General features: G+C 36.3%; 1 protein-coding gene across 2 annotated transcripts in view; it reads right to left on the bottom strand.

The window, feature by feature from the left end:
- Positions 1–886: 886 nt before the first annotated feature.
- Positions 887–23,222, bottom strand: part of macf1b (microtubule actin crosslinking factor 1b) — a 60,370-nt gene continuing 38,034 nt past the window's right edge. For both annotated transcript variants that reach the window (XM_048154127.1, XM_048154128.1), the window contains 17 exons: positions 22,992–23,198; positions 22,768–22,887; positions 18,790–18,959; positions 18,554–18,713; positions 15,231–15,425; positions 14,777–14,902; positions 14,460–14,603; positions 12,721–12,909; positions 9,142–9,256; positions 8,889–9,055; positions 8,634–8,796; positions 8,384–8,538; positions 6,194–6,268; positions 5,376–5,493; positions 4,180–4,346; positions 3,954–4,065; positions 887–2,253 (listed from right to left, as the gene is read on the bottom strand). In XM_048154127.1, coding sequence (XP_048010084.1) covers positions 2,228–2,253; positions 3,954–4,065; positions 4,180–4,346; positions 5,376–5,493; positions 6,194–6,268; positions 8,384–8,538; positions 8,634–8,796; positions 8,889–9,055; positions 9,142–9,256; positions 12,721–12,909; positions 14,460–14,603; positions 14,777–14,902; positions 15,231–15,425; positions 18,554–18,713; positions 18,790–18,959; positions 22,768–22,887; positions 22,992–23,198 — 2,409 coding nt within the window. In that variant the 3' untranslated portion in view covers positions 887–2,227. The remainder of the gene's footprint in view (positions 2,254–3,953; positions 4,066–4,179; positions 4,347–5,375; positions 5,494–6,193; positions 6,269–8,383; positions 8,539–8,633; positions 8,797–8,888; positions 9,056–9,141; positions 9,257–12,720; positions 12,910–14,459; positions 14,604–14,776; positions 14,903–15,230; positions 15,426–18,553; positions 18,714–18,789; positions 18,960–22,767; positions 22,888–22,991; positions 23,199–23,222) is intronic.

Here is a 23,222-nt window from a genome sequence, read left to right as displayed (position 1 = left end):
CGGTTTTGCGGTAGCCCTGTATATTTCTATGGAAATAAGAATAAGAATAATTAACTGGTGAAGTGTATTTACCTGTTGTAGAGTCAATGAAAGTTATCATGAGGATTGTTATGTTTAAAGCAGATGTCTTAACAAATGTCAGTAGACCGGGAAGATTTTAAAATGAGCAGTTCATTCATAAATACAAGATCGCTGTGGAACTACAAGCCGGAAGTCAAAAGACAACGAGCGCAGCGCTGAAAAGGGGCGGGGCTACATAAGGTCTATATAAACTTGCGATTACACCGGGGGAGGTGGGGTTATTGTTTTGAACGTGCGCTCGCTTTTCACTTTCACTTTTGAATTCGCAATCACGCATACTCTGCGTAAAGGCTTATACACTCTAAAAAATGCTGGGTTGTTTCAACCCAAATTTGGGTCAAATATGGACAAACCCAACCATTGGGTTAAATTTTTAAATGCATTTTTTAACCCAACGGTTGGGTTTGTCCATATTTGACCCAAATTTGGGTTGAAACAACCCAGCATTTTTTAGAGTGTAATTTGCGGACATCAATGAGCCGCTAACAATATGTGTAGTATTAAAATTGCTTTTAAACGTGTACTCTGTGTATAGGGAGCGTCGGTATTGACAGCATATTTTACAAGATAAGATATCTGTCAATGACGCTCAGGATCTGTTGCGCACCAAATCCTCCACCATCGTCTTGTCAGTCATCTCTCCTTACTCTCGAGCTTAGGACTGCACATGCACATTGGCTGGTCTAGCCCAAAAAATAAGCTATTTGATCATAAGAAACAACATTTATGGGTCAGTTCATGTCAGATTTTGTTGCTGATTTGAAATATGTTATTTAATTGTGAATTTGGCAAGCAGTTTTTGAGATTTCAGGATTCAAATAGATAGGACTTGGTCTTGGATGCCCGAAATAGCTGCCTGGAGGGGCTCCTGAGTAAACAGACTTTCCTTGAAAGGGACATTATGGAGCAGAGCAGACGCTTTCCATTTATAATTGTAATTGCGTCCATTGTCCAACTGAAATAAATGGTTTTTATTTCTATAAAAAAGCAAAATGACAGTGGGTGGTGGGCAAGTAATGTAATTGGGTGACGTGTGACAAATGAAAACAATATGTGTTATAAAACCAGCTCAATATATCATGTCTGATATCCTCTGGCTGGATGAAATCAAATCCTGAAGCTAAAAAAAAAAAAAAAAAGAAAAATCAGATTTTGTGCCCATCATACACAACGTGCTTTTCTGATTTTCAAAATTCTGGACAAAAGTTGTGTAGTGTCTTTCAGCCTTTAATTAAAGAATCATGGGAGATTGTTTTTTTTTTTTCGATTATAATAAGAATATTGACTCTACAAATTTAAACACATTTTAAGTAGCATTAATGAAGACCTTGCCAGAAGGACTTGCAGCAATAGTTTCGATTAAAACGGGAGCATCAGGCAGGACATATTGACGGGATCATCGCTTAAAAAAAAAAAAACCCGGTAGCTTCACTTACCACCGTGAACCGTAATTCATTGGGCCTACTTGCTATTGCTTATGGTGTTATAGGGGTATATTTCATGTGGTCTTTAAATTCATTCTCTAGACTCTTTAGCAGTCTAGCACTTGAAACCTGAGGATATAATAGACACAGTTACACAGAACAATAAAATGGACCCCGAAAGCAGTGGTTATCATAAAGCCTAAACCATACAACAACTGACATCTGTTTGTTTTTGGCTTGTATTTTGCATCACTAACTGTGGGGTGTCTTTTATGTGAAACAAATAAAAAGGCAGTGGTTTTACTCTTGAGGATGCAGGGTAAGATTAAACATTTCCCCCGACAGCAAGCAACTACAGAAAAGAAAGACCTCAGTGCATATATGTTGTGTAAAGCACTACATAAGCTATTGCTCTTAGAGACTACGGACATCGTGCTGTTCGAACCCATGCAAAACATTCTAGCGCTCTCTCATTACACTCAAAGCAGGGAGTCCGTTTTGTAAAAACAAAGTCTGTGAAGGTCAAAGAAAGGCATGTTATGATAGAAAACTGACGGTGTAACACACCTCAGACCACTAGTGCAGAGGAGCTCATGTGATGAGCAAACGGTCTTGAACTGTTCACTGATCTGAGGCCTGCTGGGGCGGTTTTTCTGTCCATCCTGGGGTCCAGAACTGTAAGGAACAGTAAGGTTGATCTCATGGAACTGGACAAGATGTGGTCATGTTGGCGGTCTTTCTGCTTCTTCTACAAAAACAAATCACAAAATCATTTATAATGTATTAGAGGACAAAAAATAAATAGGAAGGTTGCAGAATTTTATAAGTTCAAAATATAATTTAGACAGTAAAACTGTAATTTAATTACTTTTCCCTTTAAAAAGTTAAGGGATTACTCTTATTTTATTTTATTTTTTACTGTATAGACTATACAACAATTCTATATAAAACAATAGTGGATTTAACATCAACATTTAATGTTAAAATGTATGTTTTTAATGTAACATTCTCCCTTTACACACTTTGGTCTGTTCAAGTATAATTTATACAACTGAATATTGTTTATTTGGTAACACTTTAGTATAGGGAACACATATAAACTATTAACTATGACTTTTCCCTCAATAATTAATAGTTAGTAAGGTAGTTGTTAAGTTTAGGTATTGGGTAGGATTAAGAATGTAGAATATGGTCATGCAGAATAAGGCATTAATAAGTACTAATAAATAGCCAATATTCTAGTAATATGCATGCTAATAAGCAACTAGTTAAAATACCTTAAAATAAAGTGTTACCGTTTATTTAAAAAGAATCAATAGCAGTTTCGTGTCTATCCTTGTATTATTCAACTGGTCGAAGTTTATGTAAGATTTTGAAGGTTAGTAATAAGTAATCCAATAGCTTTTAGAGAGAGTAATTAGTACAGTAATCTAATTACACTGTTGAAGATGTAATTAGTAGCTAGTAATTAATTACTTTTTTAGAGTAACTTACCCAACACTACTGACCACTATTGAATGGTAGTGTATTTTTTCAAACTTTTGAAGTGTAGTTTCTAATGTAGAACTTCCAGGTTTCTTTCATTTGTTTAAGCATAATCTAAAATCAGCCTTAAAGGATTAGTCCACTTTTAAATAAACTTTTCCTGATAATTTACTCACCCTCATGTCATCCAAGATGTCCATGTCTTTCTTTCTTCAGTCGAAAAGAAATTAAGGTTTTTGATGAAAACATTCCAGGATTTTTCTCCATATAGTGGACTTCAATGGGCACCAAACAGTTGAAGGTCAAAATTAGTTTCACTGCAGCTTCAAATTCTTCTACACGATCCCAGACGAGAAAAAAGGGTCTTATCTAGAGAAACAATCACTCATTTTCTAAAAAAAAAAATTTAATTATACATTTTAACCAGAAATGCTCATCTTGAACTAGCTCTCTTCTTCTTCTCTATTAGAATTCCAGCAGTGTAGACACTGCTAAGTATATTACTGCCCTCCACAGGTCAAAGTCTGAACTAATTGTTATATACTATTGCACTAGCATATTGCATATAAAAATGAGTTCAAAACTTAGAAAATGAGTGATTGTTTCTCTAGATAAGACCCTTATTTCTCGTCTGGGATCGTGTAGAACAATTTGAAGCTGCAGTGAAACTAATTTTGAGCTTCAACTGTTTGGTGCCCATTGAAGTCCACTATATGGAGAAAAATCCTGGAATGTTTTAATCAAAAACCTTAATTTCTTTTCGACTGAAGAAAGAAAGACATGGACAACTTGGATGACATGGGGGTGAGTAAATTATCAGGAAAAGTTTAAAAAATTTAAAAGTGAACTAATCCTTTAATATTTTGCATTTAGATATTTATACTGGAAAACAAATGCACACTGTATGGCAAATACACAATGCGGCAGAGCTGACTAGGTTATGGTGAGTTTAAATTCATTAACCTGAATGTGAAGGTGAGTCGATGTCGGCACAGAAATGATCGCTCCCCAGTGCAGCAATAGAGCTCCTGGGTCGAATGCACCTCTCACCAGAGAAACTTCTGCGTAGCAATGCCTATGTCAGGACAAAAACAGAGTGACTTTAGAAAAATCAATCTGACCAATGACATTTGGAGCCGTTTTATTATGGTTGCAAAGAGTGCAGTCAGTTAGCGGTTAGCTGGTGTACCTTGCGTGTCAGTGGGCTGCTGGGAGCTGAAGCGCTGCTGTATAAACTCAGGCTGGAGTTGGATCTGCTGACAGTCAGGCCTTTAGCGCTCCCTCTGCGACCCGACGGCTCAAACGCGTCTGGAGAGAGATACTTCTCCTTGATCTTCAGGTTTGTGCGTCCCTTTACTGTGTGTGAAGAACCAGAGAAATGATGCGTGTCAGTGTTTCATTCAGAAGCTGGTTGTGATGCTGATTTAATTCACTGATTTGGCTCTATGTTTATGAATTACTCATTTGTGGTGGTTGATATGGGTTCTTCAATAGGCAGTGCCAAGGATGCACTGAATGTATCAGTATAGTCAGTAAAGACTTTTACATAATTACAAAAAAAAGATCTATTTCAAATAATTGCTGTTTAGTGAACTTTCTATTCATCAAAGTATCCTGAAATAAAAAGTGTATAACAGTTTCTATGAAGCAGAACAACCGTATTCAGCGTTGATAACAGTAAGTTGTTTGTTTGTTGAGCAGCAAATCAGCATATTAGAATGATTTCTGAAGGATCATGTGACACTGAAGCCTGAAAAAATTCAGCTTTACCATTACAGGAATAAATTACATTTTAAAATATATTCACATAGAAAACTAGTTATTTTAAATTATAATATTATTTCACAATATTACTGTTTTTACTGTAATTTTGATCATATAATTGCATCCTTGGTGAGCAGAAGAGACTTTTTTCAAAAACATTTAAAAACATCTTACCAACCCCAAACTTTTAAATGGTACTATATGTGCTTTAGGTCATTTCATAGTAGCAACTTCTCCTTGTTTTTCTTTAGTAATATTATAAAAAGAAGTAAACAATGTGAAAAAAATAGTCTGCCTTTACAAAAGCAATAATACAGTCCACAATGAATATGATAATAATAGCAATTACATTATATTACATTACAATTATAATTACATAATAAATTATATTACATTATATTATTACATCATTTGAAATCTAAGAAAATAGCAAGACTTTTCATGCTCTTGGATCTCATTGGATGATCTTCACACAACATTCATGGATTAGAGGTACACAGTTTTGTAATTAGCCAAACCAAACAAAAACGGGAGATGATATCAGTCAATGCCGTTAAGAATATTGTCTTGTCCATATATTGGTTGTGATATGCAGATTTTGAATAAGTGCAAGTTATTCACCTCTACATGGGTCATTCTTCACCAGAAACTCATCTAATGCCGTCCATCCACCACCAACTCGAACCATCAGAGTGCTTCGGAGAATACGAACCATCCGCAACTGTTGAGAGTCTCCAAACTAATGAAAATAACAGATTTGAATGAAAATCACATGTCAAGCATGTAGCTGTGAATGTGTAGTTGTGCTGCCCCATTTACACCTAGTATGTGTTCTGGGCACTAAATACAGGTGGAAAGAGTGATCATAAGGTTTTGATGTAGTAAGTGATGTATGTAGTCATGAAATCAGAGATCCGTCTCTCAAAAAATCTAAAGTGTCCACAGAAGACACATTTGAGACATGTTACCATCAGGTGTAATTGGCGATCTGCGTCACCTGATTACTTCCCTAAGCACTTCCCCTCGGGGGAATCCCTGCCGCCATTTTGAAGTGCGTTCAACTTCGTCAAGTGGACGAGGGAAGTTTATTTGGACGGACCATCTACCTCTCGATTTTGATGGGAGGGAGCGAGTCTACTCATATGTACTCTTCAGGCAGACCCATAGACCACAATGCAACATGATGAGATGTCATAAATGCACCTTGCAGTGCTTGCACTTAATTTACCCACAAGTGATCAAGGGCTTATCCATTTAAACCAATTGCAAGGCTTCTGCTAATAGTGGGCAATCACATAACGTGACCAATGCCATACATCCGAGTGAACGAGACAGAGGGAAGTTGGCAAGGGATGGGCATAAAAAAGTGGACTTAAGCACAACCCAGGTGTTACCAAGCATAAACAGCCATATTTGTATCTAGAATAGATTCCACTCACCCTATAGCGGTTTGCGCTAATTTGCTCGACTTGAAATCTCTTTGGACAGTTGCACTGAGAGACCTGACGACTCACCTGAAAAATTGTGTTTTTGTTAGTCATCTTACAGAAATACTCGATGTAGATGATAAAATGCACTGCAAAAAAATATTTTCATACTCGTTGGTCTTAAATCAAGATACATTTACTTGAGAAGCAAAATTACTAATATATAAAGTCTTGTTTAAAATGTAAAATTTACACTGAGTTTCCACTTAAATCGGTGGTATAATGCCATTTTTACAAGATGTAAAATAAGTCTCTGGTGTCCCCAGAGTGTGTATGTGAAGTTTCAGCTCAAAATACTCTACAGATAATTTTTTATAGCATGTTAAATTTGTCACTTTTTGAGGGTAAGCAAAAACGCTTTGTTTTTGTGTGTCCCTTTAAAGTACACATGAAATCAAAACCTTATTTATTTTGTTAGCTGAAATTGCTAGTTTTGTGGTGAACATTTCATCCGTGCAAGTCAATCCACACAAAAAAATTGTTTGGCTTCGTAATATTGAATCAAAATCTGAAAATGCTCCTCCCCTCTGCAACGTTGTCCTTTTGACGGCTTGGGTTGAAATCGCGTAAACCACTCCCCTCCAACTGTTAGTCTGCTATGAGCGAGAGATGGAGAGGAGGAGCGCTAAAGTGAAACTCTGCCCTCTATTCAATATTCCGTTTCACTTGGAAATACATCACAACACTGGAGAAAAGTTGTTTGCAACTTCCGGTTCACGCGGACTTTAAATGCAAATGAGCTGATGCTCTCAAAAGGGGGCGGAGTTTCAGGAGCTCATGTTAGCATTTAGCAGCTCCGATTAATGTTGCCTCACTGAAAATGTCAGAAACTGTACAGCTTTTTATGTTCAAACCGGAGTCAGACAAAGATGGAGAGACTCAAGAAGAGGTGACAACATGTAAAATGCAACAGGACATTTCTGAACGGTTAGTTTATGAATTTATGTAGCTGATGTGGAGTTAACTTAATCTTAAACTCATTGATTAGCACATTCTGTCATGATAATCTATAAATCGCTTGTGTGGGAACTGTTGTAAGATCCTACAGAGCCAGAGAATATATGCTGCATGAAGATAGAACAGGTATAGTTTAGTTTAATTACGGTTATAATTTGTCATTTTGTCATCTTGCTTTTTTGACATGCTTTTGCATTTGTGTTACATACTGTAATGCAATAACATGACATCACCCCTTTGTTGTGTGTTCTCGGGGGCGGGGTTTATGTAAATGTTAGGGTTAGTGATGTCACCAACCCAGGAAAAAGCTTGTTGTAGTCCCTACCAGCTGTTTGTTGTAGTCCTTAAACAGAGAATTCTTTAAAAGATAATATCTCTCTTTGCTTTGAACTTTGAGCATCGTAACTTTTTTTTTGTGATTTTGTTTATGCTCAAGCAACAACATAACACACTAACTAAAGTTAAAAAAGTGAAATCGCAATGAACCACCCCTTTAAAACAAGAAAAAATGACTGTCTGTGGGGTAAGAAAAAATAATCAAAAATCAAAATTCTGTCATTATTTACTCACCCTCATGTTGTTCCAAACCTGTAAGACTTTTGTTCATTTTCGAAACACAGGTGATGTTATTTAAATGAAATCTGATTTCTGTCGTTCCATTGACAGCTATGCAACTATCACTTTGATGCTTCAAAAGATTCATAAAGAGATCATAAAACTAATCCATATGAATTGAGCGGTTTAGTCCAACTTTTCTGAAGAGACTTGATTGCTTTATATGATGAACAGATTGACTTTAGGCTTTTATTCACATATAAACATTCATAAACTCACACATCAATTGTGGTAAACGTAAACTCAAGCATGTTTGCTTGACATGAGAGAACCAATGAGGTTCATTCTCATGTGTTACGCAGCTTGGTCGAGCTTCCTCAAGAACCATTAAGGTTCATTCTCGCGTTACGCAGCACGTTTGAGCTCCAGCAAGAGGTTTGTTCTCGCGTGTCAAGCAGGTTTAAGCATAAACTCACTTCATTTCGATAATTTTTTCAGAAAACAAGACTAATTTTCCTTCTCAAGTATTATCTTGATTTACGAAATTTTAGATATTAAAAACAAAAATTCTATGTAAGAAAATTGCACATTTTGCAGTGTTTATGAAAGATTAAACAGAACTACACATACCTCCTCATTGATTTGGTCTACATCTATTGTTTTTCTGTAAGGGTCTCGGCTTGGGTGGAGGGCACTCACAAATTCATAGTAGTCAATGAATCCATCACCATTTACATCAAATATGTTAGCAACAGCAGTCATTTCGAGGGAGTTTGTGGGAAATTCTGTCCATATGCAAAGGCAAATATTGTGAACAGTTACATACATATCAAACACCTTGATGCAAAAAAGTAACCAAGAGTGTTAAAACTGCACTTACTAGAAGCCAGAACATTGTCAATGAACTCCTTGTGAGTGATTCGGCCATCCTGATCTCGATCAATACTACGAAAAACATCCAAAATCCGGGATTTGAGGTGACTTATCCATTGCATGTATCTTTTCCGCCAGATGTTGAAGTCAAAATTAGCAAACTCCTCCAACTGCATGTGCCAAAGAGAAGGTTCTTAGACAACTGTAAAGATTCAAACAGAAACCTATTCTTTTATCAAAGCTTCAGCACAGTCATGATCACCTCTTTTAGCCTCTGTAGATGTTCCTCTAGTCTGCTCTGTCTGCCGTGTGCCAGGATCCAGAGCTTCTGCCAGTGACTCACCAGCTGACACATCATGGGGGTTTGAGGGTCCAGTTTCTCCAGCGGAAGAGGCACTGACGGCGGAGGCTTTGCCGTGCCTCTCCTCTCTATGCATGCAATGCAATCCGCAGAGATTACAGTTGAATACATGCACACAATAATTAGTAATTAATCACACTGATTCTTTACTCACTTGTTGGTGCCTTGCGACTGGGGGAAACCTGCTGCTTGGGAACCAGCTTGTGTTTACAGGATTTCGTGGCATTTTCAACCTCTGGTACCTTCCCTTTCATCTCATCCATAAAATCCTGCAAAAGTAGCATTTCCTGAATTTAAACCTTATTTGTCATCATGGTCTTGTTTTGATTTTAACTTTTTAGATTTTAGAACTTTTTTAATTGTTGCTTCATGTAGGTCAGTTTTATTTTAGTATCATTTAGATATTATTGTAGTTTTTATTAATAGTTTGAATAAATTTTTATTTTTCCTTTTTATATTTTTATTTTTCCCTTACAGTTTTAGTATAATTGTTGTGTGTTTTTGTCATTTGTATTGGTTTTTATTAAATATGTCTATATTGTTTTTATTAAGTTTTATTTTTATTTTAGTACATCAAGTTAATATAATAAATGAAATAAGTTTGTTATTATTATTATTATTATTATATTATATTATTGTATTTTTAGGTTAAAAAAATGTGGGTTTTTTTGTTTTATTTTTATTTAACTATAACACGTTTTTAAGACTGAAAGTAAGTAATTTTTTGACTGAGATGTGGATCCATGTAACTGATTTTTTTTTTTAAACAGGACAAAAAGGATAAAGGATTTTAAAAAATAAAAGTTTAGATCAAAAGTTAGCATCATATAATAATAAATAATTAATTCAAAGAAAGATAAGCACAGTTTATTATAAAAACAACCATAAATCTAATCATTGACAGTATGCTCATGTTGAGCTCAAAGAAGGTGAAATATGGAAAGAGGACCTTCAGGATGAAGACTGACTTTGATTTTGCCTAATTTTATAAAGGTTTCTAAAGTATATGCACAGGTATGAAACTTTATATATATATAAAAAAAAAGTCAGTAATGACTGTAGTAAAGACATACAGAAGTGGCCAAAAGTGATGTCTGGTCTAGGAAAAATAACTTTTCATTGTTAGTTCATGTTAGCTCAGGTCAATTAAATAATGTTATCAGATACAACTTTTGATTTTAATTATGTATTAGTAAATGTTGAATTTAACATCAACTAAGAATAATAAATGCTTTAGACATATTATTTATTGTTAACTAAGATAGTAAACTAATGTTAACTAATAGAACTTTATTGTAAAGTGTTACCAAGATTTTGTAAGCATATCGTGTAGTTGTGCTTGGAATCGATTGTTTTATTTGTGATAATGCAATGAAAATGTGAAATGTTTTCTCGTACAAAGAAATTACCAACAAAAATACCAACAAAATATTAAAGGTGCCCTAGAATGAAAAATTGAATTTATATTGGCATAGTTAAATAACAAGAGTTCAGTACATGGAAAAGACATACAGTGAGTTTCAAACTCCATTGTTTCCTCCTTCTTATATAAATCTCATTTGTTTAAAAGACCTCCGGAAAACAGGCGAATCTCAACATAACACCGACTGTTACGTAACAGTCGGGGTGTACGCCCCAATATTTGCATATGCCAGCCCATGATTGAGGCATTAGACAAGGGCAGGACGTCTGGATCTGTGCACTGCTGAATAATCAGACTAGGTAAGCAAGCAAGGAAAACAGCGAAAAATGGCAGATGGAGCAATAATAACTGACATGATCCATGATAACATGATATTTTTAGTGATATTTGTGAATTGTCTTTCTAAATGTTTCGTTAGCATGTTGCTAATGTACTGTTAAATGTGGTTAAAGTTACCATCGTTTCTTACTGTATTCACGGAGACAAGAGCCATCGCTATTTTCATTTTTAAACACTTGCAGTCTGTATAATTCATAAACACATCTTCATTCTTTATAAATCTCTCCAACAGTGTAGTGTTAGCCGTTAGTCACAGAGCATAGCCTCAAACTCATTCAATATCAAATGTATACACCCAAATAAATACAATACTCACATAAATCGACGCATGCATTCAGTATGCATGACGAACACTTTGTAAAGATCCATTTTGAGGGTTATATTAGCTGTGTAAACTTTGTTTATGCTGTGATAGAGTCGAGAGCTCGGGAGGGGGCGGAGAGCGCACGATTTAAAGGGACTGCAACCTGAAATCGGCTCGTTTCTAATTATGCCCCAAAATAGGCAGTTAAAAAAATTAATAAAAAAAAATCTATGGGGTATTTTGAGCTGAAACTTCACAGACACATTCAGGGGACACCTTAGACTTATGTTACATCTTTTAAAAAAAGTTCTAGGGCACCTTTAATAGCTGATTATGTTGTTGTCAGGCTTATGTTCAGTTTCTATGTGTTTTAGTTTGGCTTTCCCTTTTTGCCTGAGTTGTAATTCCTTTGTTTCTGTTCTTTTTGATTAATCACGCACCTGTTTCTGTTTCTGTTCATTAGCTCATTCATTCCCTCTGTATTTAAACCCTGAGTTCTGTCAGTTCATGGTTCGGTGTTGTATTTGAATTACTGGTGGTTGTTTGGTTATATTCCCTAAGTGTTCTAAGGAAGTCTGTTTGTTTTGTTTTGTTATGTCATCATTGTGTGCTTTAATACATCCACCAGCTGTTACAGTTGTAGTCAATGTGTGCTTTTTTGTGAGCTTTTTGTTTTTCTCTGTTTGTTTTTTGCACAGTAAAATACAACTTGTAACTGTATTTCGCCTTTTTTGCCAAATAATTTTGTCAGATAAATACAAGTTTAGTGTTTTGTTCTTCTCTCATATTTAAAGGTGCCTTAGAACCAGTTTTTACAAGATGTAATATAAGTCTAAGGTGTCCCCTGAATGTGTCTGTGTAGTTTCAGCTCAAAATACCCCATAGATTTTTTTAGTTAATTTTTTTAACTGCCTATTTTGGGGCATAATTAGAAACGAGCCGATTTCAGGCTGCAGCCCCTTTAAATCGTGCGCTCTCCGCCCCCTCCCGAGCTCTCGACTCTATCACAGCATTTTTCGCTATTGTTCTTGTTTGCTTACCTAGTCTGATGATTCAGCTGTGCACAGATCCAGACGTTAATACTGGCTGCCCTTGTGTAATGCCTTGAACATGAGCTGGGATATGCAAATATTGGGGGCGTACATATTAATGATCCCAACTGTTACGTAACAGTCAGTGTTATGTTGCGATTCGCCTGTTTTTTTGGAGGTCTTTTAAACAAATGAGATTTACGCAAGAAGGAGGAAACAACGGTGTTTGAGACTCATTGTATGTCATTTCCATGTACTGAACTCTTGTTATTCAACTATGCCGAGGTAGATTCAATTTTTGATTCTAGGGCACCTTTAAAAAATATAAAATATTTTCCTCACATTTTGATGGTTCAGTCAAACATAAAAACAAATATCCCCTCTGTACAGTATGTATCTGCTTTTCTTAAAGGGTTAGTTCACTCCAAATTCCGTCATCATTTATTTACCTTCATGTTCTTCCAAAACTGACCTTATTTTTTCAGTGGAACATTAAAGAAAGTTCTTTCTCAGCAGATGAAAGAAGTTATACATGTTTGAACCCACTTGAGGGTGAGTAAATGTGGACAGAATTGTCATCTTTGGGTGAACTCCCTTTAAGTTTAATATGAATAGTTTATTATTGGCTATCAGTACCGCATGCTGAGTGATGAGCTCTGCAGTCAGCTCTAAGTCTTCAGGCAATGGCTCCTGTTCCTTTAGATTGAGAGACTCTTCAGCAGAGGAGATCCAGTCCAGTAATCGCTGTACCTCCTCTCTCTCCGCCTCTAGAGCAGACAGTGTGGTCTGGATCCTCTCTGCCTGCTGCTTCGCCCACATCTGGACCTGATGCATTAAAACACACATGTACATATCAGACACTTGTACTTCTACACAGAGACACAGTCAGAAATATACAACACAACAGTGGCTGCCCAAAGGCATTAAAACTTCTAAGCCTGCACTCTTAAGAAAAGTCCAATGTACAATATATCAAGTTAATATGAAGGAATTACAGGCTAAATATATAGTTGTGTGTGTGTGTGTGTGTGTGTGTGTGTGTGTGTGTGTGTGTGTGTGTGTGTGTGTACATTTTGCAATATACTTAAAATACATACACGAAAGTTGAAGAATGGAAACGAAGTCTCTTATGCTCATTAAGGCTGCATTTGTTTCATAATAAATACAGAAAAAAACAAAAATATTGTGAAATATACAAAAAATATACATAAAATTATAGTTTTCTATTTTAATATATTTTAAAATATAATTTTTTTCTGTGATGCAAAGCTGAATTTTCAGTATCATTACTCCAGTCTTCAGTGTCACATGATCCTTCAGAAATCATTCTAATATGATGATTTATTATCAATGTTGGAAACAGTTGTGCTGCTTTATATTATTTTATAACCTGTGATACTTTTTCAGGATTCTTTGATGAATAAAAAGTTAAAAAATATCAGCATTTATTTAAAATAGAAATCTTTTGAAACGTTCAAAAGTTTGGGGTCAGTAATTTTCTTTCTTTCTTTTTTTTTTTTTTTTAAAGAAATTAATACTTTTATTCAGCACAGATGTGTTAAATTGATAAAAAGTGATAAAGATTTATATGGTTAGAAAAGATGTATATTTTGAATAAATGCTGTTCTTTTAAACCTTTTATTCATCAATGAATCCTGAAAAAAGTATCACAGGTTCCAAAAAAATATTAAGCAACACAACTGTTTCCAACATTGATAATAACTGAGTATCAAATCAGCATATTAGAATGATTTCTGAAGGATCATGTGACACTGAAGACTGGAGTAATGATACTGAAAATTCAGCTTTGCATCACAGAAATAAATTTTAAATTGTAATAATATTTTAAAGTTTATAAAATTTTTCTGTATTTATTATGAAATAAATGCAGCCTTAATGAGCATAAGATACTTCATTCAAAAACATAAAAAATAGTAATGTTTTCAAACTTTTGACTGGTAGTGTGTATTTCTTATAATCTTATAATTATCATCTATACTGTAGTTTTATAGTACCACCAGTAAGTAGGAAACTGACTTGATTATATAATTCGCAATACATCATTCCACTTACACGGCCACAAAGACTCTGATTGGTTGAGCTCAGGGTTATAATTAGTATAATTCTTTAGCAGGAGTTCAGTAATTGTTATATTTCAAAACCTAATTTGAAATCACTTTTACAGAACCATATTTCATCACTTAGCAGCAACCTCAGAGCTCATGGTAGGTATGTCTTGACAGTTAATACTTTATGTTATTGGTAAAAGTCAATTTCTCTATAGAATTTGATTTTTACTTCCAGAACCCGACTATTGCACTCTAATTGTCAGCATACTGCAACTGTTAATATCTAGATCTCATTCTCTAACTCACCTCTTCATAGCGAGTCTTTGTGATACTGATCCATGATTTGATGGTGATGACAGAGTCAGGGTGACAGGAGGACAGAATCTCTTCACCCAGTTTACGAATGTTCTCTAGCGCCATCTGCTGATCGTTCAAGGAACTCATTGACTCCTGCAGATCACAGACACAAACATGCAACTCACATAACACTGGCAACAGCTATTTGTACTAAGTGTAAATACTTAGATGCTATTTATATGCAGAGCAAAGACTGACAGATAATAATGTAAATAGAAACTCAGTATAACTTTCTGGAGTAATAAGTGGCTCCATGTCCACCATACCTGATGACATGTACGAAATGCCAGAAGAGCCTCCTCCTCCTCAGGCAGCACTCCGTACTTCAGAACCCTCTCAACATCCGAAAGATGATCCAGGAACGAATGAACCATCCCATCAAATTCTTCCGCCTGACAACAACAGAGGTACGAAGTGTGCAAAATGTTGGGAATATCCAATATGCCTGATTGTACACTACTGTTGAAAAGTTGTGTTTTTTAAAGAAATTATTGCTTTTATTCAGCAAGGATGCATTCAACTAATCAAAAGATCTAACTGAAACAAAATAAGTTTATTTTATTTATTTTTTTGTATTTTTAGTTAATGATAACACTATAGTACCTTGAAAGTTATGTAAGTGCTTTCAGAAGAAGTCTCAGCCAAATGCATAGTGTAAATATAACTTTTGTGATTGAAGGTTCCATGATTATCATACAACACAGTGGATCGTGACGGTACCTGCTGAAGTGCCGCCTCTAGTCGAGCCTGTCTGGACACAGAGAGTTTGCACACAGCCTCCCAGCGGCCCTCCAGCTCCTCCATTTGCTCCTGCAACCAGTGGGCATCAGCCGTGCTGCTCCGCGTTAGATCTCTGACTGAACGCTTCAGTGTCCTGATACAGCTAGCTCGCTTCCCGAGCTCACGCTGGAACACCTACAGTCACAGAGGAGGTGTGGTGGTCACCTAGCAGCTTAGACCTAAAGTGTGCACGCTTAGAAGCAAGGGTTCAATGGGGTTCTATATAGAACCATAGGGTTCTTGACTTTTAAAGAATTCTTCATGCTAAAAAGCTTCTATATAAGGACAAATGTCTTAAATGATTGCATAATACTTTTATGTTTAATGGGTTATTTAGATTTTTCTAGTGATAAAGTATGTTTACAAGCTGTTTAATTCATAAAATTAAAAAAAAAAAAATTAAAACTAAATGCATTAAACGATCCCATGATGGAAACCGTAGACTTTTTATACCTAAAGATGGTTCACTAGTGGTGGAACCGATGCAAGAATCTTAAGAAAATGAGGTCCAGGCCGTAATGACGTTGAAGAAAAATTATTTATTCATTTCCAATTAAAATTAACCTCACACGCAAATTCCAATCAATAATGAAAATGTTTAATAAAACCAAAAGATAAAAGTTAAAATCTGAAATCGAACATTTACGATAAGAACATTCTGAAATCTGAGTATAGTAATTTGCAAGAAAATCATTAGAAATGGCGCCAACGAGACAGCAAGATGCAATCAAGATAGCAGGAAAAAGGTACCAATTGAGAGGATGAGCCAAGTTTTATACCCCAAAGATTGGAAAAACTTACATCACATTCGGAGGTCTTGTTTTGGATAGATAAGAAAGGTCAAAATGAACCTTTCCATGGCTCTGAGTTTTTAAAGAAATTCATGACATTTGATGGTTTCCTGCTATTCTGACAGTCATTGGGTAATTTTGTGATCTCGTGACAATTGACATTATCAAACAGAGCATAAACACCCCAAAATAGTATCTAAATGGGTGTGGTAACACCTTCTTCGGAATATTACAATAACAAGTTAACATTTGACAAAAAATTCCCTTTAATTTGAATACAAAGATACAAAATATTATTGCAGAAAAAGTACATCATGTGATCCATTCTAGAACATTTACGCTTTGGTAAAATTTTGGCAGAAACCCAACTCAACCACAAAAATAACAAACCCTCTTTTACCCAGAAACTTAAGTTCACTTGGAACATCAAAGTCATACAGTTCAACAGGTGAAATAACACAATAGAGATCAAAACAACAAAAGAGCATAATATGGAGTAAATATATGTTAATTCTTATCATATTTTCAAGGATTTACTTGTTATTGTACCCTTATGGTTATTTTATATTTAAGAGTATGCTTGTTATGTTCAGTTGTTCTTCAAGTGTTCCAATGTGACAGCCAGGTCACGCTGACACGTTTGTGGTTAGACATTGGACGCCTGCAGAATTAACCATTTGAATTTGAATCTGAATCTGATCAAAATATGTCTGCTGACATTTAATTATGTAAGATTTGCAAAATTCCCTATAGGGGATAAAACAACTATTTTTGACACTGGACCAGTGGATGACGTAGTGGGTGAAATTAACCTTTTCTTTTAGAACAAAAACATCAATTTAGAACAAAACATCAGTTTGTGTGGGTTGGGAATTTCCCTGTATGCTTATGGTATAATATGGACTGAGTTGTTGATAATTCAGCTTTTCTTCCCTCCTTTGCTCTCCTTGGCTTCTGTTTCTCTCTCTCATCTGCAAATGTTTTAATTCTTTTTGATTTTCATCTATTAGATACAATACTCTGGATTTTACAATACTCTAAATTTTATTATCAACTATTGACATACTTTATGATGGTTATTTTACCTTTTGGTTTTATTAAGTATTTTCATTATCGATTAAAGTTTGCGTGTGAGGCTAAATTTAATTGTAATGAATAAATAATTTTTCCGCAACTTTAAAAACTGCCTGGATCTCATTTTCACAAGTTTTTGCATCAACTAGTATCACTACGAATGGGAGAAAGTGCAATACTCAATATGGCAGTATAAGGGTGCGTTCACACTTGTAGTTCGGTTCGTTTGGTTCATTTGGTCCGGACCAAAGAAGAAAAAAAAAAAACATTTAGTCCTGGTACGATTAGCGTTCAGTCAGATTGGCAATTTTATCACCGAACCAAAAGATACCGAACCTTCAGGCATAGGGATACATTCACAACGTGATTGGTCGGATTTTATGACGTATTGCCTATTTTGAGACGGAACTTACCGAACATCCAAAACAGTGCCGTTTTCTGAGGTGAATGCGCTCGTTGTGTTTGCGTAGCGGTGCGTAGCCTGCATGTGATGGTATTTTGGCCAGCTGGAAACTCGTGAAGAGCTTATAAAATGTGTAAAGTAGTCAAAACACCGGCGGGAATCCATCCGTCACACACAAACGATCTGCTGCGTGGAGACGCGCGTCTGATGCCTGTGATGGGCAAACTCGCGTCTATGACGAGAAAAACCGACATGCGTGAGGATTCTATCCATTTTAGGGTCTCGTCTTCCTGTTTTTGGTTCGTTTACATGTCTTTGGTCCGTGTTGCGTTCATATATCATTCGAACCGCACCAGAGTTCGTTTGGAAGCGGACCGAGACCCATCTTTTCAGTGGTCTCGGTCCACTTGTTTGGTGCGCACCAGGGTTCGGATGGCAGCGTTCACATATGTTCAAATGAACCGCACTAACCGAGCAATCGCACCAGGGTTCGTTTTAATCGAACCAAACATTACAAGTGTGAACGCACCCTAAGTCCCGCCTTCTAAATAAAAGAGCCAATCACAGATTAGTAAAGTCATCGCATCACTGCAGCTACAGTGATCTGAGATGCACGCTTAGGACTGTGTGCATGCGTATTAGCTTGATCCAGCCTGAAAAATGCATATTTTCATCATGATTCGAGCATAGAAACAAAATTTATGAGAAAGTTGTTGTCAGATTTCATTGGTGATTTCAAATATAAAATTTAATTGTAAACTTTGGCGAACAGTTTTGGAGAATTTGATGTTTCCCCATTCAAAGAGATAGGAGCTGCACTTGCATGCCCGAGAGGCGTTTCAAAGATGGCCGCCAAATTAAATGACTTGTCTTAAAGGGACTTTAATGGGAACCCCTAAAAGGTTCTAATTATGAAGTGCCTGACAGAACCCTCTAAGGTTCTATATAGAACCTTTTCTTCTAAGAGTTTTATGAAGCAACATGCTGACATGTACCTTGTGCTTGTCAATCAGATAGTTGACCAGGTCTTTTTCACCACAGACAGGCACATCTTCAGCCAGCTGTGGCTCTGCCCTGTACAGCCAATCATTAAGAGCCTGGAGAGCGTCAGTGAATCTCCCTGAAAACAGCAGAGCCTCTTCCAGCTTGTGTTGCCTTGGAAAGAGCACAATTTAGAGCTAAAAAATATCCTCAAATCACTACAGATCACTGCAGCTCACATCAGACTCACCTCTCACTGGATTTCCCGCTGATGGTATCCCATGAATCTCTCAGCTCGGATACCATGTTCTCCAGGTGCTGTGTGTCTTCAGGGCTCTGCGCTTTCTCCTGGAGTGAGCGGCCACTCTTCAGACAAGCCTCATACATGGGCCGCTTCGAGCGGAGAAGCTTCTGGAACTCCTGAAAATATGCAAATGCACTTTATAAATGATCCAAGAATTGACTTCTTTTGGGGTGAAATTTCCAGTGTGGTTTATACATATTATACTGTAGATTAAGGGTTGATTGACTTCATTAATGAACAAATAAGCCTGAACCTCAAGCTGAGACTCAAATGCGGGTTGCCACATATGACACAGCACAGTCCACAAGCCTATTGCTCCTACATAAGTTGTCAAATGTATTTTCAACACTGTTCTGTGATTTATCAATAAAATAGCTTAGAACTTGAAAAGTTGAAGCATATGTTTCTTAGTAACTAAAACCCACAGCTTCACTATCAGTAGAGACGATGCACCCAGACAGCAACATAGTGTCGGCCCAGATCCAGCCAACAGCTGGTCTGCGTTACTGTTGTCACGGTACCAAAATTCCAGTAGTCGGTACCGATACCATGAAAATTTTACGGTTCTCGGTACCAATTTCGGTACCACAGTAAAATCTATTGGAATTATTTGACTATTTTATATAGCCTATTTTAAAAACATTAAATATGATTTAGAGTGTGTGTGTTTGTGTGTGTATATATAGGCTACCTCAATGAAATAAATTTTGAAATATATAAAAAAAAAATAATAATAATTAAATGCTCAAACATCCATTGTGTACTGTTGAAAAAAACAGCATATGCTGGTAAGGTAGGTTTTGAAGCTGTATGCTGGTCAAATGCTGGTCCTAAACTGGTCCTGCTGGTCCATACTAGTCCTAAGCTGGTCCTGGACCAGCATAAACCAGCTCAAACCAGCATACCAGCTTCAAAACCTACTTTACCAGATATGCTCGTTTTTTCAACAGGGGTAACAGACGTGCGTGTTTATTTTAGCTATTCCGTCAGAGAAACAACACACTACAGCCTGTAAAACTATGAAATAAATATCGGTAAATAATGGTAACCTAAATAATAAGAAAGTTAAATATTATTTCAAAAAGCATTCGTTTTTTATTTCCACACAAAGACGCGTCATATATAGCCAAAGTCCCGTTATTACTTTGATATAGCCGCTTTGCGCTTTGAGAGGGATGTGGGACACGAGCAGGAAAGAGACCATTTCTCTTTAATAATATCTTCGTTATCTCCTGATGTTACAAACAACTGACACTTGTTGTAAAAGGTCTGAAGAGCGTGTTTTATCCTCTGCAGGGGCAAGACATTCAGGCTATGTTTGATTTAGCGCTGCCAGAGAAAACGAAAGTAAAAATCACTGGTGTGTGAAACGCGCTATACAAAAAAAATTGACGCGCCTTATAAAGTCTAATAACAACTCTGTTAAATAGAAACTGACGTGCAAGCAAAAAGGTTTCTGTCCTACAGTGTTTCTTCTACTTTACCACAGTAAATAATGCTAATAGCCTATAATAGGCCTAAATGCGAACGAAAGAAACGTTATAATCCCCTGCGTGAGTGAAGATCTGGGAAAAGGATCAGATTCCATGTTCAGTGGAATAACTAATGGAATATTGTTAAATTCTCTGCTAATCAGGTGACCAGATCGCGATTCGGAAAACAGAATACGAAGCTTAAATGTATGGACTCACGCACCTCTCTCATTCGGCATTAACCAAAATGTTTCCATGGCTGCGATGTCACATTTAATTGCTAACCTATTATTTCTTCTGTAAACAAAGCTTTGTGCTTCACTCGTGTCATATTCAAGTAAATACTTGCACAGCCCTATCAGTGGGTACCGAATATACCTGGATTCTCGGTACTACCGGTACTACAGAAACGCTGGTATCGTCACATTTTCAAAATTTCAGTACCGACTTGGTACCGAACTACCGGTACTTTTGACAACACTAGTCTGCGTGTAATCCACATGTACCAGATGTGGGCCGGATCCGGGCCACACTATGTTCTGTCCGGACAGGTAGGATTCACACGCAGTTGCTCTTTCAATAATGCATTCATATAAATGTAATCTTTACTGTGCTACTTTATTTGTATCTGATTTAGAACGAGCAGATGTATATGAGAAATATAACGACCCAAAGACAAGAACTGATAAAAATAAACATATATAGGAGCAATAGGCTTGTGGGCAGCGCTGTGTCATTTGCCATAGCTGTGCACAAAGCAACTTGGTTCCAGTCTCAGCTTGAGGTCTTGAACTGATTTGAACTTGAGTGCCGCGTTTTTAGAACACCGTGTCATGCGCGAGAGATACTGCAAAAGATTGGATGCAAAGACGCAAGCGCAGCAGTCATATAGCACGTATTTACATAGAAAAACAATGGAAAAGTAGCGCATTGGAATGGAAAAATGCGTTCTCTGTGAAAAGCCCCTTATTTGTTTATTAATGACATCATCATCAACTAGTCAACGTTGACTCGACTTTATGTCGACTTTAAAAAATCTGAAGTCGTTCAACCTCCAGCGTGTTACAATGCAGTAGTGCATTAGTTTAGAACAGTGATTAACTTACGATTAATGTACAATAAGCTGTTTAAAATGTGCATTCTCCAGATTAATACTGAGCATCCAGATATAATCAAACATATCTTGTGGAGCACTCTAAGATTATGCATTTTTTTGTCATTTTAACTGTTGGAAACGGAGTGTAAAAGTGGACTTCAAAGATTTCTAATCCTGTTGCGCCCTCTATAGGCCATGATCAGCGACTACTCTACATCAAGCATAAAGCGTCATGGCAAAGCATTAAAGTCAACTAGTCTGTGCAACCCCTACTGTAGATTATTTACTTTCACTGTCCAGTTTTGTTTTTACATCAACGTTTATGGGGCACCAAATGTAAAATAATGTAAAAGTCATTTAGAATTCCATTTTGGTAACGCTTTATTTCGATAATCCACTTTAGACATTCTACTATCTATAAGCAGTGTTGAGGGTAACACATTACAAGTAACATGAGTTATGTAATCAGATTACTTTTTTTAAATAACGAGTAAGGTAACGCATTACTTTTAAATTTATAACAAAATATCTGAGTTACTTTTTCAAACAAGTAACGCATTACTTTTAAAAAAGTAACTTTCCCCAACACTGACTATAAGTAACGTTGCCACTACATGTCAACTATCAGTCTTGGTAGACTGTGTGCTTCATCTGCTAACGCTTTATTTTGATGCTCCCCAACAGACGTTCTACTGTCTATAAGTAACTTTGCAATTATGTCAACTTATACTTCTAACCCTAATCCTAACCCTAACCTAACAGTATACTTATACCCTAATGAAAGTTAGTTGACATGTAATTTGCAAAGTTACTTATAGTTAGTTGAATGTCTAAAGTGGACTATATAAAAATGAGACATAACCCCAATTTTTGCTTGCCATCATCAATATTTTCACTGGCCCCACCACAAAAGAATCATCAATTTTTAACAATGCATTTTTTTTTGTATTTGCTAGAAATATTCATTTCATTTTTAATTAAATATTTATTTCTTTTCAAATTTTTGTTGATTAAATATTTTTGCTTTATAAAAAGAAATGTTGCAACAAGCTGGAAATTATGCATCTATAATATAGCTCCATAAATTGATAAACACTTTTGCAATTGCAATACACTACAAAATGTTTTTGCAACATTCTTACTGATGCTTCCAAAACTACCAAGACATTTTTTTCAAATAAAATATAACAAATATATCAAAGTAAAACCAAACTTTGCATGAAAAAATAATAATAATAATAATTAAAAAAAATCCAAGATCAATGAATGGAAATTTTTAGTGGGAGTGCAGCACTGGCCCAAAAGCTCTCACATTGGTCTCAGACCCTCCTTGTTGAGTCCCGAGATGTAAAGTACCTTTTGTTCAGTAAGCTGTTGTTTGATCTCTTCCTGTGACACAGCGATCTCTTTGTGTGTATCCAGTGTCTGTTCAACCTCCGTCATCCAGTCCACCAGTAAGTGCCATGATTCATTGAACTGTGGAAGTGAAAAGCACAAAAGTTTAGTACTTGCCAGATGATTTCCTGGATACTTTGAAGCAACTCCTTCTGTGTGTCAAAGTCCAAATGAGAAGTGAATACCTGTTTAGCATGTCTTTTGACGTCCTCGAGCGTTTTCCCCCTCTCTGTGGTGTGTTGGAGGAGTTTTTTGAATCGGTCCTGAACGGTCATAATCAGGTTCTGCACTACGTCGCAGTCTTCCTTCCTGCTGAGCTCAGACAGATGTGTGGCAGCGTTCTCCACGCTCGTCTTCCTCTCTCCATAAGACTGCACCTCACCTACCAGCATCTACAAACAAGATGACTAAATCAC

The sequence above is a fragment of the Megalobrama amblycephala genome, linkage group LG13 (assembly GCF_018812025.1).
Source record: "Megalobrama amblycephala isolate DHTTF-2021 linkage group LG13, ASM1881202v1, whole genome shotgun sequence".
NCBI classification, from domain to species: domain Eukaryota; kingdom Metazoa; phylum Chordata; class Actinopteri; order Cypriniformes; family Xenocyprididae; genus Megalobrama; species Megalobrama amblycephala.
The sequence above is the reverse complement of the archived record's forward strand: the minus strand, read 5'-3'. Positions and strand labels throughout refer to the sequence as shown.